Here is a 14,004-nt window from a genome sequence, read left to right as displayed (position 1 = left end):
TTATAGTTGCAAAATGTAATTTTGTGTGTATTTTATTTTTTTTTTCTTCTTCAGTGTTTTCTTAAGTAAATCTTGTTTGTATTCAGACTTGATTATACTTAATTTACAGTATTTTATACTCTTATTTTCATCAAGACTCCATAGCAAAGCCAGTATTCAGTTCAAAATGTTCCTAGTTTCCAGATGCTGTAATTTGTAAAACTGAAGTCTTTATTGGTAAGAGTACCCTTTTTTGTTTCTCTCTCACTAATCTTTGCTCTTCTCTCTACCCATTCCAACAGATTCACATAATTTCCTAAAATGAGGCTTCCAGACCTGTATCTGGCACTTGATGTGGCCTTGACATTGCCTTATACAGAAGAATAATTGCTTCTTATTCCTGCTGTCAAAATTTCTGTATGCCATTGACAAAAACCCCATCTGGCTTAGCAGCCCATCTGCACTGATCAGAGAACTTTATATCTGACTGAACAATTACCCCAAGTAATTTTTGTTCACAGTTTACTGTGATATAATTTATTTAGGGATTACTGCTACCCATATGCATTTGTCAAGGTCAGACTTCAATTGCCACTTCCCAGTCCATCTGGTTAATTTTTCTAGATCATTTTTCTAGTTGCAGTAGCATACCATGATTATTGTCATTAACCACCCTGCTGACCTTAGTATTATCTGCAGACTTAGATACCAAGTCTGATATACCTTCATTATCATTAATAAATATTGAAAACATCAATGGGCCCAGCACTGACCATTTGGTACTTCACCAATAACATTAGTCCAAGGAGAGTAGTGTAAATTGATACCCACTCTCTCTTCTCAACCATACCTTTATCCATAGGAGTAACTTTCCCCTAATACCATACTGCTCCAATTTGTACAACAGTCTTTCATGTGGAACAGTGTCAAAAGCTTTTTTGAAACCTAAGTATATGATATCAAAATTATTTTTGGATCCAATCAGATTTGTCAGACAAGATTGCCCTTTAACAAACCCATGCTGTCTTAATAAATCCATGCTAACAAATACAAATTCTCAATTACAAAGATCTTGAATATCCTAAGGGTGGAGGAAAGTCACATTATAGTATAAGAAGTATAAAAAATTAGAGAATATCAAACAAAAAAAGTAACTGAGTGTTGGACCAATAAGGAGATTGCAAAACAGAGGTTTTAGTTTATTCCACAGAAGGGGTTATCAAAAATGGAGGTGGAGGAATCACTAGTGTAAACCACTGATATATTGAGTTCTTTAACTGCTGATATTATTATATTAAAAATGGAATATTTAATCCTTGTTCCTGTGGTTTCGTTTAACTCTTTAGTGCATATATTGTAATATACTTTTAGTACTATATTTGCTAAATTTGTGCTGGGCACTTGTAAATGGGGGTTTGGGGGGGAATAAATTTATTCCTGGCACCAGAAATTTGTTTTCCACTCTTTAGCCATGTCACTCACCTACCTGAAATTCACTTTCCTTGTTTAAGACTCTTCTGATTTTAAATTCTCGATTAAAAATTTGACAAATATACGCAGTCAGCAATACCTTCAGTAAGTAATACTTACTGAAGGTATTGATATACAGATCCTATATTACATTTCTGTATATCATTGATATACTGAAACTTAATATAAGATCATTTTAAGGAAAGAAAATTGCTAAACTAAAACTAGAGAGAGTGTTCAATTGAATGTGCTATCTCTAGCTAATAACTAAAATGTTAGGTATATGTACTTTAAGTCCAAATATAGTGCAATTCCACAGAGGAGAAAACTATTAAATATCAACATAAAAATTTATATATACAAATCTAAACAAAAGTATACTGCCAGTTATTATTAGCATGTAAATGTAAGTTAAGTATATATAAATTAGTCTGTAATCAAGTTACAAAGCAGGTTAGGCAAGCTAAAGCAGATTATGAGAACTCTGAAAAAGATTGCCAACAAGAGAAGCAAAGATTTCTTTACATATATTCAAAGTAGAAGGAAGGGGTTGAATCACATTGGGCCACTTGATGTCAATGGGTTAACTGTTGATGAACCTGCTCAGATTCCTGACAGATTGAATAGGTATTTTGCATCTGCATTCATACATGGGAGAATTCTTTAGGAGAGGGGATGCCAGAAGTTTACCAAACTCCAATGGGGAGCTAAATGACCTTGTGATAACTGAAAGGAAAGTGGAAGAGAAATTGCAGCTGAACATAAAAGGCATCTGGGGTGGATGGAATCTATCCACTTATATTAAGGGAGCAGCAAAGGGGGTAAACACACTCTTAGTCATAATTATGAAAGCATCTTTGGATTCAGGGGCGGTTCCTATGGATTGGAGATGTGCAAATATATCACCAGTTCATAAAGGGGTATCAAAAGGTGACATGAATAATTGCAGACTTGTTAGCTCAATGTCTGTACCAGGGGAAATAATGGAGTCACTAGTTAAAGAACTATTACAGGACCATCTGGACATGAATGCAATGATACTGTATCACAGCATTGATTTGTTAAGGGGCAGTGGAATTGGCACATTATGGCCTTAGTTGCTCATGCATCATAAAAAAATCAATCATGTTAAGGGATGGTCTTGTCTAACCAGTCTGATAGGTTACTATGATGCAGTGACCAAGGAACTGGATGCAAAAAATAATTTTGATATCGTATACTTGGATTTCAGGAAGGTTTTTGATACTGTTGCGCATAAGATTGCTATATACTGGAACAATGTGGCATTAAGGGCAAGTTACTGCTGTAAATAAAAGGATGGTTAAGGAAGAAGATAGTAGTTATCAGTGGGCACTGCTCTTCTTGGACTAATGTTATTTAGTCGAGTCTCCCAATGTTCAGTGCTGGACCTACTATTGTTTTTAATATTTATTAATGATATTGATGAAGGTATATCAGACTTAGTCTAAGTTTGCAGATATACAAAGGTTGGCAGGATGGTTAATGACAGTAATCAGGGTATGCTACTGCAACAAGAGCTAGACAAATTAGGTAGCTGAGCTGAGAAATGGCAGTTGAAGTTTAACATTGACAAATGCATATGGGTAGCAGTAATCTCAGAGTAACTTATCAACTGTGTGGTACTACACTGAGGGTGGTGGAAAATGAAAAAGACCTGAGTAATCATGCAGTCATATGAAATTCTCTGAGCAGTGCAGACAGTCTGCCAGGACAGCTCATTGAGTTTTGTCAATGATATATGGAAACATTGCTAGTAGGGATAAGGAGGTGATTTAATCTGTCCAGCAATGAGTAGATATTAAAGGCTGCTATAAGTAGTGCGACAATGTGGGGCTTGTTTTCATGTCCTTTGACCCATGCTTCTACTGGAGACATCACAAATACCAGAGCAATGTTTGAAAATTGCTGCAGATTGGGTATTTCAATAATGTGTATCCTTATGGACAAGGGTATTTCTCACAATGATAATGCATCTACCCACTGCATCAAATGTATATTTATCTCCATATGTGTTCAACTTTCATTGTTTTGTTATGTCCATGTCACTTTCCAACACTCTGTTGCCATGTTGTATAATAGTATGTAAGGTAATTCAGGTCAGTGGTAAAAAAAAAAATTAAAATCCAATTATTATTTTAATAATGCTAAGTCTTCTTGCTAATATCCATAAATTATTTATTATTTTTTTTTCCCTGTAGATGCATATGTTCCTGGGTAAAATTATATACTGTGTAGGCCAAAAAACCCAAAATAACTCAGCAAAAAGCCCTACTATCTCCAACTGAAATCAGCTAACTACATCCTCCATTGAAGGACACTTTGGAAATTTCTCACATTATCAATGGGAATTCAACACATACCTCTCCAGAAAAGTAGTAGACAGCAGTGTATAATGGTTACTAAGCTGCATGGAAGGGCTTGTGTCAATGGAAATCCAAGATACTGTTAGGTCATGGTTCCTAATAAAGTGGCCATGTAAATGTATATTTTAATCCTCAAGCAATGAAACTAAAAGGGAACTAAAAATTATTAATTGGAAAAAAAATATAGGTGAATTATCCAAATCTGGTAGGGCATTATCAAGCACCATTTATTTTCTGGCCATATTTAGCAAAAATAGATTAACTCCCCCAAGAATTGGAAAATTTAGTTCTTATTCAATCAGAGTATTTGGTTAGATTCCACCTCACATCCATAAAAGGTTTTACCTGTTTTTTAACTGTAATAGGGAAATTTGTTAGGAAGTTATCAGATTTTATACTGCTATTCATAAACAAAATTAATATAATTACCTTTGGGTTATACAAAGGGTTTCTAGGTCGTTCTTGTGATGCATACATGAAGTGTCAGACTGACATAACTCATTCATTGAACAACAAAGATTGTCATATTTGTAAACAACGTAAACATGGATGAAAGCAGCTTTCATCCATATGTATTTGCCCTATCCATTTGTATATGTTGAAAAAAATAAAGTAGCTTAGAGGATTGTAATGATTGAAAGCATGAACATGGTCATTTATCCATCGTAGAAAAGACTGCATTGTTATAGCAGTCCAACGGTGAAGCTTCGACAAAACAGTTGTGTGAAAATTTGATGTTGGTTCATCAACTGTGTATCATATATTTTGGAAAGGGAAATTAAATTTTATTTTTACTGTACTATACAATATAATACTTTTCCATATACTGTATATTACCTCTTGCTCAATGTAGGATACACTTTTACAGTCTATGTAGAATAATTTGTAGTATAGAAACAGTGGGTTTTTTATACTATAATATGGCGACCTGAAATCTAGCCATTATCAAGTCCTAAAGTTGCTGGATTCTGTCCTATTTATGAAATAGAGTTTTTTGTATATTACTGTTTATTTTATATTTCTAATTTAATAAAACAAAATTACAATGGTACTTTTCATTTTTTTTATAAACTCAGTATTTCTTTCAGAAATAAAAATTAAGTTATTAAAAAATTTAAAGATTTGTTTTATGAAATAGTCATAATTTCTGCTATGAATTCCCTTGCTGTTTCAGTATAATTTTTAAATGAAATATTATAAAGCCATTAATTAATTCATTTATTTAGATTATCATCTTCAGTGCTGCCATGGCCTGTCTCCTTTACATTATCAGGTAACTTTTGTTTTATTTATGTCAAAAATTGAACAGTTGTTTTGAAAAAATATATAATTCTTCAAAAAAAAAAAAAAAATACATCATTCAGCCATATTTTATCCAATCTTATAAAATATCTTATATTTTTGCAGAAAACAGGGATTTTCCAGAGATTTCATCAATGTAGGAATTAAGTAAGTAGTTATTTTTTTTTTATTCTATATGTTCCTTGTGTTATTACTTTATGTCCAAAAACATTTAATATTAGTAGTGTGTGTGTGTGTGTGTGTGTTCACTTGTAAAAGTTTGTTCCAACAATCAGCTACATACTAGCTGAAGACAAACTTCCATCATTCTTCCAGTTTGAATTTGTGCCCCCTCATGTATGTAGTCTGAGTAAGCTCCTCTTGCTCAGACTAAATACATGCATTGAGCTTGCCCAGTCCCTTCAAGGCCTTAAAAACCTCACTCAGATCTCCTTGCAGAGTGCCTAGTCTCCAGATGCTGAAATTTGCGAAACTGAAGTCTTTCCTGGTAAGGACACTCTTTTGTTCCTCACATTAATCTTGCTGCTCTCCTCTGCACCCATTCCAACAGATCCACATCCTTCCTAAAATGTGGCTACCAGACCTGTATGCAGTAAGAAAGATGTTGCTTAACATTGCCTTATACAATGGGATAATCATAACCTCTTCCCTCCTGGCAAAATTCTGTATCTCACTGACAAAACCCCATGAGCTGACCTTGCAGCCTGTGTGCATTGCTTAGAGACTTCATACCACATTTCACAATTGCTTCCAGGTCTTTTATTTTCCACTACCCTGAGTATGGTACCACTACCCAGATGGTACATTAATCTGGGATTACTATTACCCATATGCGGTACCTTACATTTGTTAGTGTTGAACTTCAGTTACCACTCTCAGCCCATATGCCTAATTTTTCTGCATCTGTGGCAGCAGTGTACTCTGATTACTGTCATTACTTCGTTCAGTTACTTCACATTTGTCGAGCAGTGCGGTTGTGTTGTTGGCCTATCCACCCGTATGTTTGAATCAGTTTCAAGCAGTATAAAGCAGAGTTATTGAGTGTCAGTGGGATGATGTCATTTGTTCTGAAGATACTTTGCTCAGTTACTTCACATTTGTCGAGCAGTGCAGTTGGTTTCATTTAGTTCAAAAGCAAGCATATTCCTAGACTTCATGGAATCAACATTCGATCTTAAACTCGCATCAGATCCTACAAAATCTACTACGCGTGGTCAATCATGTATCGACTTGGTCTTCAATCGCAATGTTAATAGTTTGAATTGTTTCAACTATGTATCCTACTTTAGTTACCACAAACCTTTATTGTTAATCGTAAATGAAAATACCAAATAAAATAAAACTGATTTTATTAAACTTAAATTGTATTTTTTCATTCCACATGGCATTATTCGTGGATCTACCTTCGGCTGCATGGAGCTAACATTCTGTTGTTTTTTTTTTTTATTCTTGGCTAATGTTTCAGAGACCTGTTTTAATGCAGAAACTATATTGGCTACTTGTAGTTTGCTGATCATGTATCAAGGAACCGATCACTCGTTAAATATAACCTTGCATGGAAATTATGAGTTAAATGCACACAAACTTTGTCATAATAATGCAGAAGATCAAATTTATGGAAAGACAAACAAGACAGTTGTCTAGGGCCTATAACAACTCCCAAAACCAGGTTCTGTTGTATTAATTATATCTTTTGAAATTAGGTGCATCTAAGCAGCTGCCTTAGATCAGTGTTTAACAACTGTCGCTTTATAGAAATTCAGAGGGTTTTGTGAAAAAACTGTGGTAACAGCTTCATTTTCCTGATCCTATAGTTCTTATCATTATTTTAGTTTCCTTCTCAGTTAATTAAATGTTCTCTTTACATTTTATGAGGAAACAAGGCTTGACCTCTCATCAAGATTTAAATTTTGCATATAGTATGAATAATAAAGTAATTAATCTATTTGTTAGATTAGGCTCATTTTTGCTATTACAGGTATGTACAGATGGTGCAGTTTATAATTATGTGATTGCCCATCTTCACACAGTGTGTCACTTATGTTGCAGGTCCATACATAACTGACAAGTGTGTCAATAACGTATGGACCTGCTCTTGTTTTGCTTGGAATTATGTCTTATTGTTTCTCATATAAGAGTAAAAATAATAAAGAATAAATATATAAGAATAAAAATTTGCTTTTATTTGCCATTCACCACTGGTTAAAAACTGTTGGTATTAGGAAGACTGATTGTATACAAAATGAAAGTTTTGTACCTGGACCTATTACAAATTTGTCACAAGGTGATTCTAATCAAATATGTGAATTATGTGGTTTGGTGCTTCATAAAGAGACTCCTCACCTGCAATATGTTATTTATGGAGAGGTACTTTTAAGCAGCAGTATGGAACGCTCCCTTTGTCTTCTCATTTATAATAAATAAAACAAATTTGACAGCTAGCCAACTGGTTTAAGATTAAAAAAAGAAAGTAGATTTTTTTTTTTTTTTTTTTTTTGTTAATTTTTGGTCAGGACTAAGGTGTTTGGCTAGCTTGAAGAAGAATATCCATTCCTTAGTCGGAAAGCAATTAAATTTCTTATTCCCATTTTAACTACCTGCATAATTTATTCCTGAGTAAAGTCAAAATATTCCAATCTTGATGCAGAGTCCTGGAAAGCAAGGTGCTGGGGATTTCAAGGCCTCCTGGTTGTCATCATGGATATACATTTTTCCATACATGGAAAAAAAATCAGGCAAATACATGAGCTGTGTTAGGGTAACTAAGAGTAAGAACAGGTGCATATATACTTGTATGTATTAATGATAAGAATATAATATAAGGGATGCAGAATTTGAATGTGAGGAGTACAATGTGCACAGTAAAACAGGCAGAATGGGGGGTGGGGTTATGCTCTTAGTTAAGAAACACAATCTAAGGCATTGCTTCCAGTTGACATGGCCAGTGCAATGTTGAGTTAATTTGGTGTGACATAAGCAATGAGAGCAGGAATGTTATAGGCCTAATGACTCTGACTGTACAGGGAAATAGTGGGCCAGTAAATTAGAATGTCTTATAATTGGGGGATATTGACTGGAACTTGTGGGTTGGTCATGCACGCACTAGCAAGACTTTTGTGGATTTATTGGATGGCTGTTTTCTACAGCAGCATGTTAGAGAGGCAACAAGAGAGAGAAAAATACTCTTATCTGATTACCAGCAGTGATTATTCATACATTAAGAATCTGCAGATAAAAGAACCATTAAGTGGCACACAGTGCATTGATGTGGGATTAATTTAAAAATGTAACTACCATCTATAGTAAAGGGAAAGGTTTTTGGTTTTGTAAAGGTAGTCACCTTTGCTACAGTGCTCTGTTTTTAAATTCTATGTAATGAGACCAACTGATGATATTATTATCAGCAAATTCTAAATGGGAAGCATTCAAGGAAATAATCATAGAAGCTGTTTGACTTTTCTTATCCAGGTGGGCATGAGCAGCATTGCGTAGCACACGCTTCTTGATTAGACTGGGGTTCGAGCCCGTGCCCACCAAATACGGAGGATGCGGAAAGGTCAGGGAATGACCACTGCATATCCCCCGGAGCAATATGGCCTTAGTTGCTAATGCTCCTAAAAACCAAATAACAAACAAACAAACTAGACTTTTCATACCAGGAAATACCGTTATTATTCCACCGGTGTATTTCCTTATTTTGGAAAATTGCCCATATTCATCCTGAAAACAGACCCTCTTTTCAATTATCATTCCATTATATTTACCTCTATTTTTGACCAAGAAATGAAGAAATTCATCAACCACAAACTCTTAGAAACTATATTATGGATTTTATCAGTGTAATCCACTGATAAGACAGAGCTTAGGTATATGTTCTTTAGAAATTACTGCATTTATCCATGAGTTGACCTAAAATAACTGATTTTGTTCTTAATCAAATAACATCATTAATAGGTGAATCAGTTTTTGTTATTAACTCAAAAGGTGCTGCTGTAACCACTTTCAGAGCTATTTGATTCCACTGTGACAGCAAGTAGGCTCCATTAGCAACCCCCATACTTAGTGGTGAATAAATGTATCAATTCTCAACAAGCAGTCAAGCAGTATTTAGAAGAAAAACTTCCAATTGTAAACAGCCTTTCGTTACACAATGCAGCATTATTTTCTGTAACTGCATTAACCTTATTTCTGTAATTATTTTAATACCTGTGTTGAAATAGTGCCTGGCTTCGTTACTAAATTGCTGCATTAGGCATAAACCCTCTCCTACTAATAGGCATTTACTATACACATAACAGAAGTTTGTATGCCTTATTTTGCTCATTTTCGGACAGATTTGATGGGAAAAATTTGGTGAAACTCAAGCATTTGCGCTTGACATTTCTAAGGCATTTGACTGTTTTTGGCATAAAGATATTCTAAAATTTTTACAATTGGGTGGTATCTAGTTTTCTCTCTACTCACTCACTGCAGCTGATAGTAAGTGGCTCACTTTTCTAACTTCTCCACTAATGCTGACATTCTCCAAAGTTCATTTCTTTCTTCCACTATTTTCCTCTTGTATATTAAAGTAGTAGTAGCAGTGGCATTTGATGCAAGAAAGCAAGTGTATGAGCTTATGCAGCATCAGCCAAAAAAAAAAAATCACACTATTCCCTCCAAATGCCTGTCCAGTTCCTCCTTAAATTTATTCAACCTATCAACTTCCACAACGACAGATGGAAGTTTGTTCCAGCAATTAACCACCCGCTGGCTAAAGTCCTGATTATCTGCGTGTTCTAGATATAGTCAGAAGATGGACTGATTTTGATTAGTAAAAGATTCGATGCCTGCAAGATTTGATGATCTATAGTTGGCCCCATCTACCGATGACCTAGGAAATCATTGGTTACGATTCAGCGTTGGGGTTGGTGGAGACTGGACTGGTGTATGTAAGGACATTACAATGATGTAGTCACTTATTTTGTTGTAGTGATATAAGATGTATATTGCTATTAATTTTGCTGTTATGTAGCAGTGTTGAGACTTGATTCCTCTCACATGAAGTGTGGGTTGGAGCTGGGATAGTTGCATTGCTGAGAATTAAGTCACTAAAATTAAGTTATTTTGTCTGGTGGGTAGCGAGACGATGGTTTCCTTGATAGGGTAACCTACCTTTCTGCATTGGGGGTGGAGATGCCTTCCCCGTTGCGAGGTTAAAGGTCTTTGTGTCCAATTTTGTTTTTGTTATTAGTCAAAGACTGACCGACGTTACTTGTTGTGGTTTAACATAACCTAGAAAAGGTTCTCAGAGAATTGGCATATGGGTGGGAGCCCAGGTGGCCAAATACAGTTTTTTTTTTTTTTTTTTTGAGCAGTGGGTGTGAAGACAGGTGTTGCAAGATAATAGGTACACTAATCTCCCAGTGACAACTTATAATGCCACTTCTTGTCGCTTATTTACAACTTGCAAAACATCTGTTTATACCTATTCTAGTTATGATTTCTGTTTTTTTTTTTTTTTTTAAATTTGGAATCTTAAATTAATCCGATCCTGGTAAATTGAGAGTGTGCTGTATATATTAATAGCCTAGTTTTGCTGATGATAGCACACTACTCCACTTTCCAGTTTGAGAAACCTTGCACTACACAAATAGCCTCAACCTCTTGAATATCCTCCAGTAATTCCTTAAATGCTGACCTCCAGTGGTGCGAAGAAAACTTAATTTCAATCCTTCTACAACTCTGTCCTCTGATTTCTAGACAAGATCACATATCCCTATTAGGGATCTCCCTGACTTGTAATCCCCTTGTGCATAAGCACAACACAAATACCGTTTCCTGTACATAAAAAACCTGGTTTTTCTCTTTCATTCTCGGTATTCCTTTCCTTCTAAACAATTGCTGCTCTTTATAAATTTCAAATCTGCTCTACCATGAAATATTGTTGCCACATCTGAGTTGTGCCCATAAAACCTCTCAGGCTTCTAAATTCCCTTCAAAAGAGGGCAATCAGGTTAAGTAATGACCCGTATCTTAGTCTCTCTCTCTCTCTCACTCATAATGTTCAGTTTCTGTTATTTCTTTATTGTTATATATTTTATACCAGTATTGTTATATATTGTAGAGCAGACGTTGTAGAGCAGATATCATCTTTTAAGGGCACAAAAGGTGATATAGTTGTACACGTTGGCACTAATGATATTAAGAGTAGGAGACCGGCGGAATTACTTAACAAGTACAGGTCACTGTTGAAAAAAAGCCGTGAAGTAGGGTTGAATTTGAAAGTGTCTGCAATTCTGCCCAGACACGATAGGAGGGAGTATATGATGAGAGCCTTGTCGATCAATTCGGCCCTGGAAAGATTGTGCAAGGCTCAAGGGGTAGAATTTTTTTTCAGCCTGGAATGTACTTGTTAACAGGAGAGATTGCTTCTACAGGGATGGGATACACTTAAATAGAAAGGGTGCAAGAATATTTGCTGATGCTATCGAGGCAGTGTTAGGTGGGTCGGAAAACTGCTAGCTTGGGGGGAGACAAAGACTAATGGATTAACAGTAGCCACTGGCAGAGGTGAAAGAGATTCTTGCACTGCTTCTATTGGAATGAGCAGAAGCCTGAAAAACAAGATGCAGGATATTTCAGAGACTGCTGGAAGTCATTGCGGTACAAGTAAACACATGGGTTGTGTTAGGGTAGCTAAGAATAGAAACAGGTGCATGTATACTTGCGTGTACACCAATGCTAGGAGTTTAGTAAATAAATTTGATGAATTTGAGGTATTGCTCAAAACATCAAAGGCAGATATTGTTGGGATATCAGAGACGTGGTGTCACACAGATATAAGGAATGCAGAACTGGAATTTGGGGATTACAATGTGTATAGAAAGGATATACAGGACAGGAGGGGAGGAGGGGTTATGCTATTAGTTAAAAAACACATAAAATCCAAGGAAGTGAAGCCAGTCGACATTGATGGACAGGGCAGTGTCGAGTCAGTTTGGTGTGTTATAAGCATAGGTAAATCAAAATTGAGAGTAGGAGTGTGCTATAGGCCTAATGACTCTGATGAGTATAATAAGATACTGTACAGGGAAATAGAATGGGCCAGTAAATCAGAGAGTCTTATAATGGGAGATTTTAATTTCCCAGATATTGACTGGAATTTGTGGGTTGGTCACTCACACACTAGCAAGGCTTTTGTGGATTTATTGGATGATTGTTTTCTACACTAGCATGTTCGGGAGGCAACTAGAGGGAGTAATACTCTTGATCTGATTATCAGTAGTGATTCTTCATGCATTAGGAATCTGCAGATAAAGGAACCACTGGGTGGCAGTGATCACAGTGTGCTGAAGTGGGATTTACTCAAGGAGGTAACTACCATCAGAGGTAAAGGGAAGGGTTTTTGCTTTCGTAAAGGCGACTATGATGGTCTGAGACAGTATTTAAATTCTATACAGTGGGACCAACTGATGATGTTACCAACAGCAAATTCAAAATGGGAAGCATTCAAGGAACTAATCTTGGAAGCTACCAGCCTTTACATACCAACCAAGAAATATTGTTCAAGGTTCAGGCCTAAATGGTTGTCAGATGAACTAATGAGACATATGGCAGAGAAGAAAAATGCATGGGATACATACAAATTAATGGGTGACATGGAAGCCTATGATAGATATAAGTTGATCTGTAACCAAGTCACAAAGGAGATTAGGCAGGCAAAGGCAGATTATGAGAAATCCTTGGCAAAGGACGCAAAGAAAAACAGAAAAGAGTTCTTTACCTATTTAAACTCAAGAAGGAAAGGGATGAATCAGATTGGTCCACTGGATGTTGATGGTTCAACAGTTGAGGATCCAGCTCAGGTGGCTAACAATCTAAACGAGTATTTTGCATCTACATTCACACATGAGGAGTTATTCAGGAAGGGGATTGTCGTAGGTGAAGTAAACATTGGCAGTGAGCTAGATTATTTTCTAATAACTGAGAGGAAAGTGGAGGAGAAATTGTTGAGGATAAACATAAAAAAGGCACCTGGGGTGGATGGGATCTATCCAGTTATATTAAAGGAGGCAGCAAAGGAAGTAAGCAAACCCCTAGCCATAATTATGAGAGCTTCTTTGGACTCAGGGGAGGTACCCATGGACTGGAGATGTGCAAATGTAACCCCAATTCACAAAGGAGGATCAAAGGCTGACACAAGTAATTATAGACCTGTTAGTTTAACTTCGGTTCCAGGAAAATTAATGGAGGCACTGATTAAAGAAGCACTGCAGGATCATCTGGACAAGAATTCAGTTATAGCTCAGACACAGCATGGTTTTGTTAAGGGCAGGTCTTGTCTGACCAATTTGATTGGATACTATGATGTAGTCACAAAAGAACTGGATGCAGAGAATAACTTTGATATTATATACTTGGATCTTAGAAAGGCTTTTGATACTGTTGCGCATGGAAGACTGCTGCACAAATTGGAGAAGTGTGGCATTGGAGGCAAATTGCTGCTATGGATAAAGGGATGGTTGAGTGGCAGAAGACAGAGAGTGGTAATCAATAGACACTGCTCAACGTGGACTAATGTTATAAGTGGAGTTCCTCAGGGTTCAGTGTTGGGTCCATTGTTTTCTGTATTTATAAATGATATTGATGATGGTGTATCAAGCTTAATGTCCAAGTTTGCAGACAATACCAAGGTTGGCAGGGTTGTTAAGGACACTACTGATACTATGCTGCTGCAACAGGATCTGGAAAGGTTGAGCAGATGGGCTGAGAGGTGGCAAATGAAGTTTAACATTGACAAATGTAAAGTACTACATATGGGAAACAGTAACCCCAGATCAACGTATCAACTCTGTGGTACTACGCTGACAGTGGTAGAGAATGAAAA

General features: G+C 36.1%; 1 protein-coding gene across 1 annotated transcript in view; it reads left to right on the top strand.

Annotated features, from left to right (window-relative positions):
* LOC150091443 (transmembrane protein 135-like) overlaps nucleotides 1-14,004 on the top strand; it is a 190,440-nt gene that overhangs the window by 123,897 nt on the left and 52,539 nt on the right. Inside the window, exons 6-7 of the mRNA XM_090383962.1 lie at nucleotides 5,060-5,106; nucleotides 5,241-5,282. Of these exons, the coding sequence (XP_090240088.1) occupies nucleotides 5,060-5,106; nucleotides 5,241-5,282 (89 nt within the window). The remainder of the gene's footprint in view (nucleotides 1-5,059; nucleotides 5,107-5,240; nucleotides 5,283-14,004) is intronic.

This window comes from Mastigoproctus giganteus, chromosome 1 (genome assembly GCF_048544385.1).
Source record: "Mastigoproctus giganteus isolate SK-2022 chromosome 1, ASM4854438v1, whole genome shotgun sequence".
NCBI classification, from domain to species: Eukaryota; Metazoa; Arthropoda; class Arachnida; order Uropygi; family Thelyphonidae; genus Mastigoproctus; species Mastigoproctus giganteus.
Note: the sequence above shows the minus strand (reverse complement) of the source record. Positions and strands in the feature narration are given on the sequence as shown.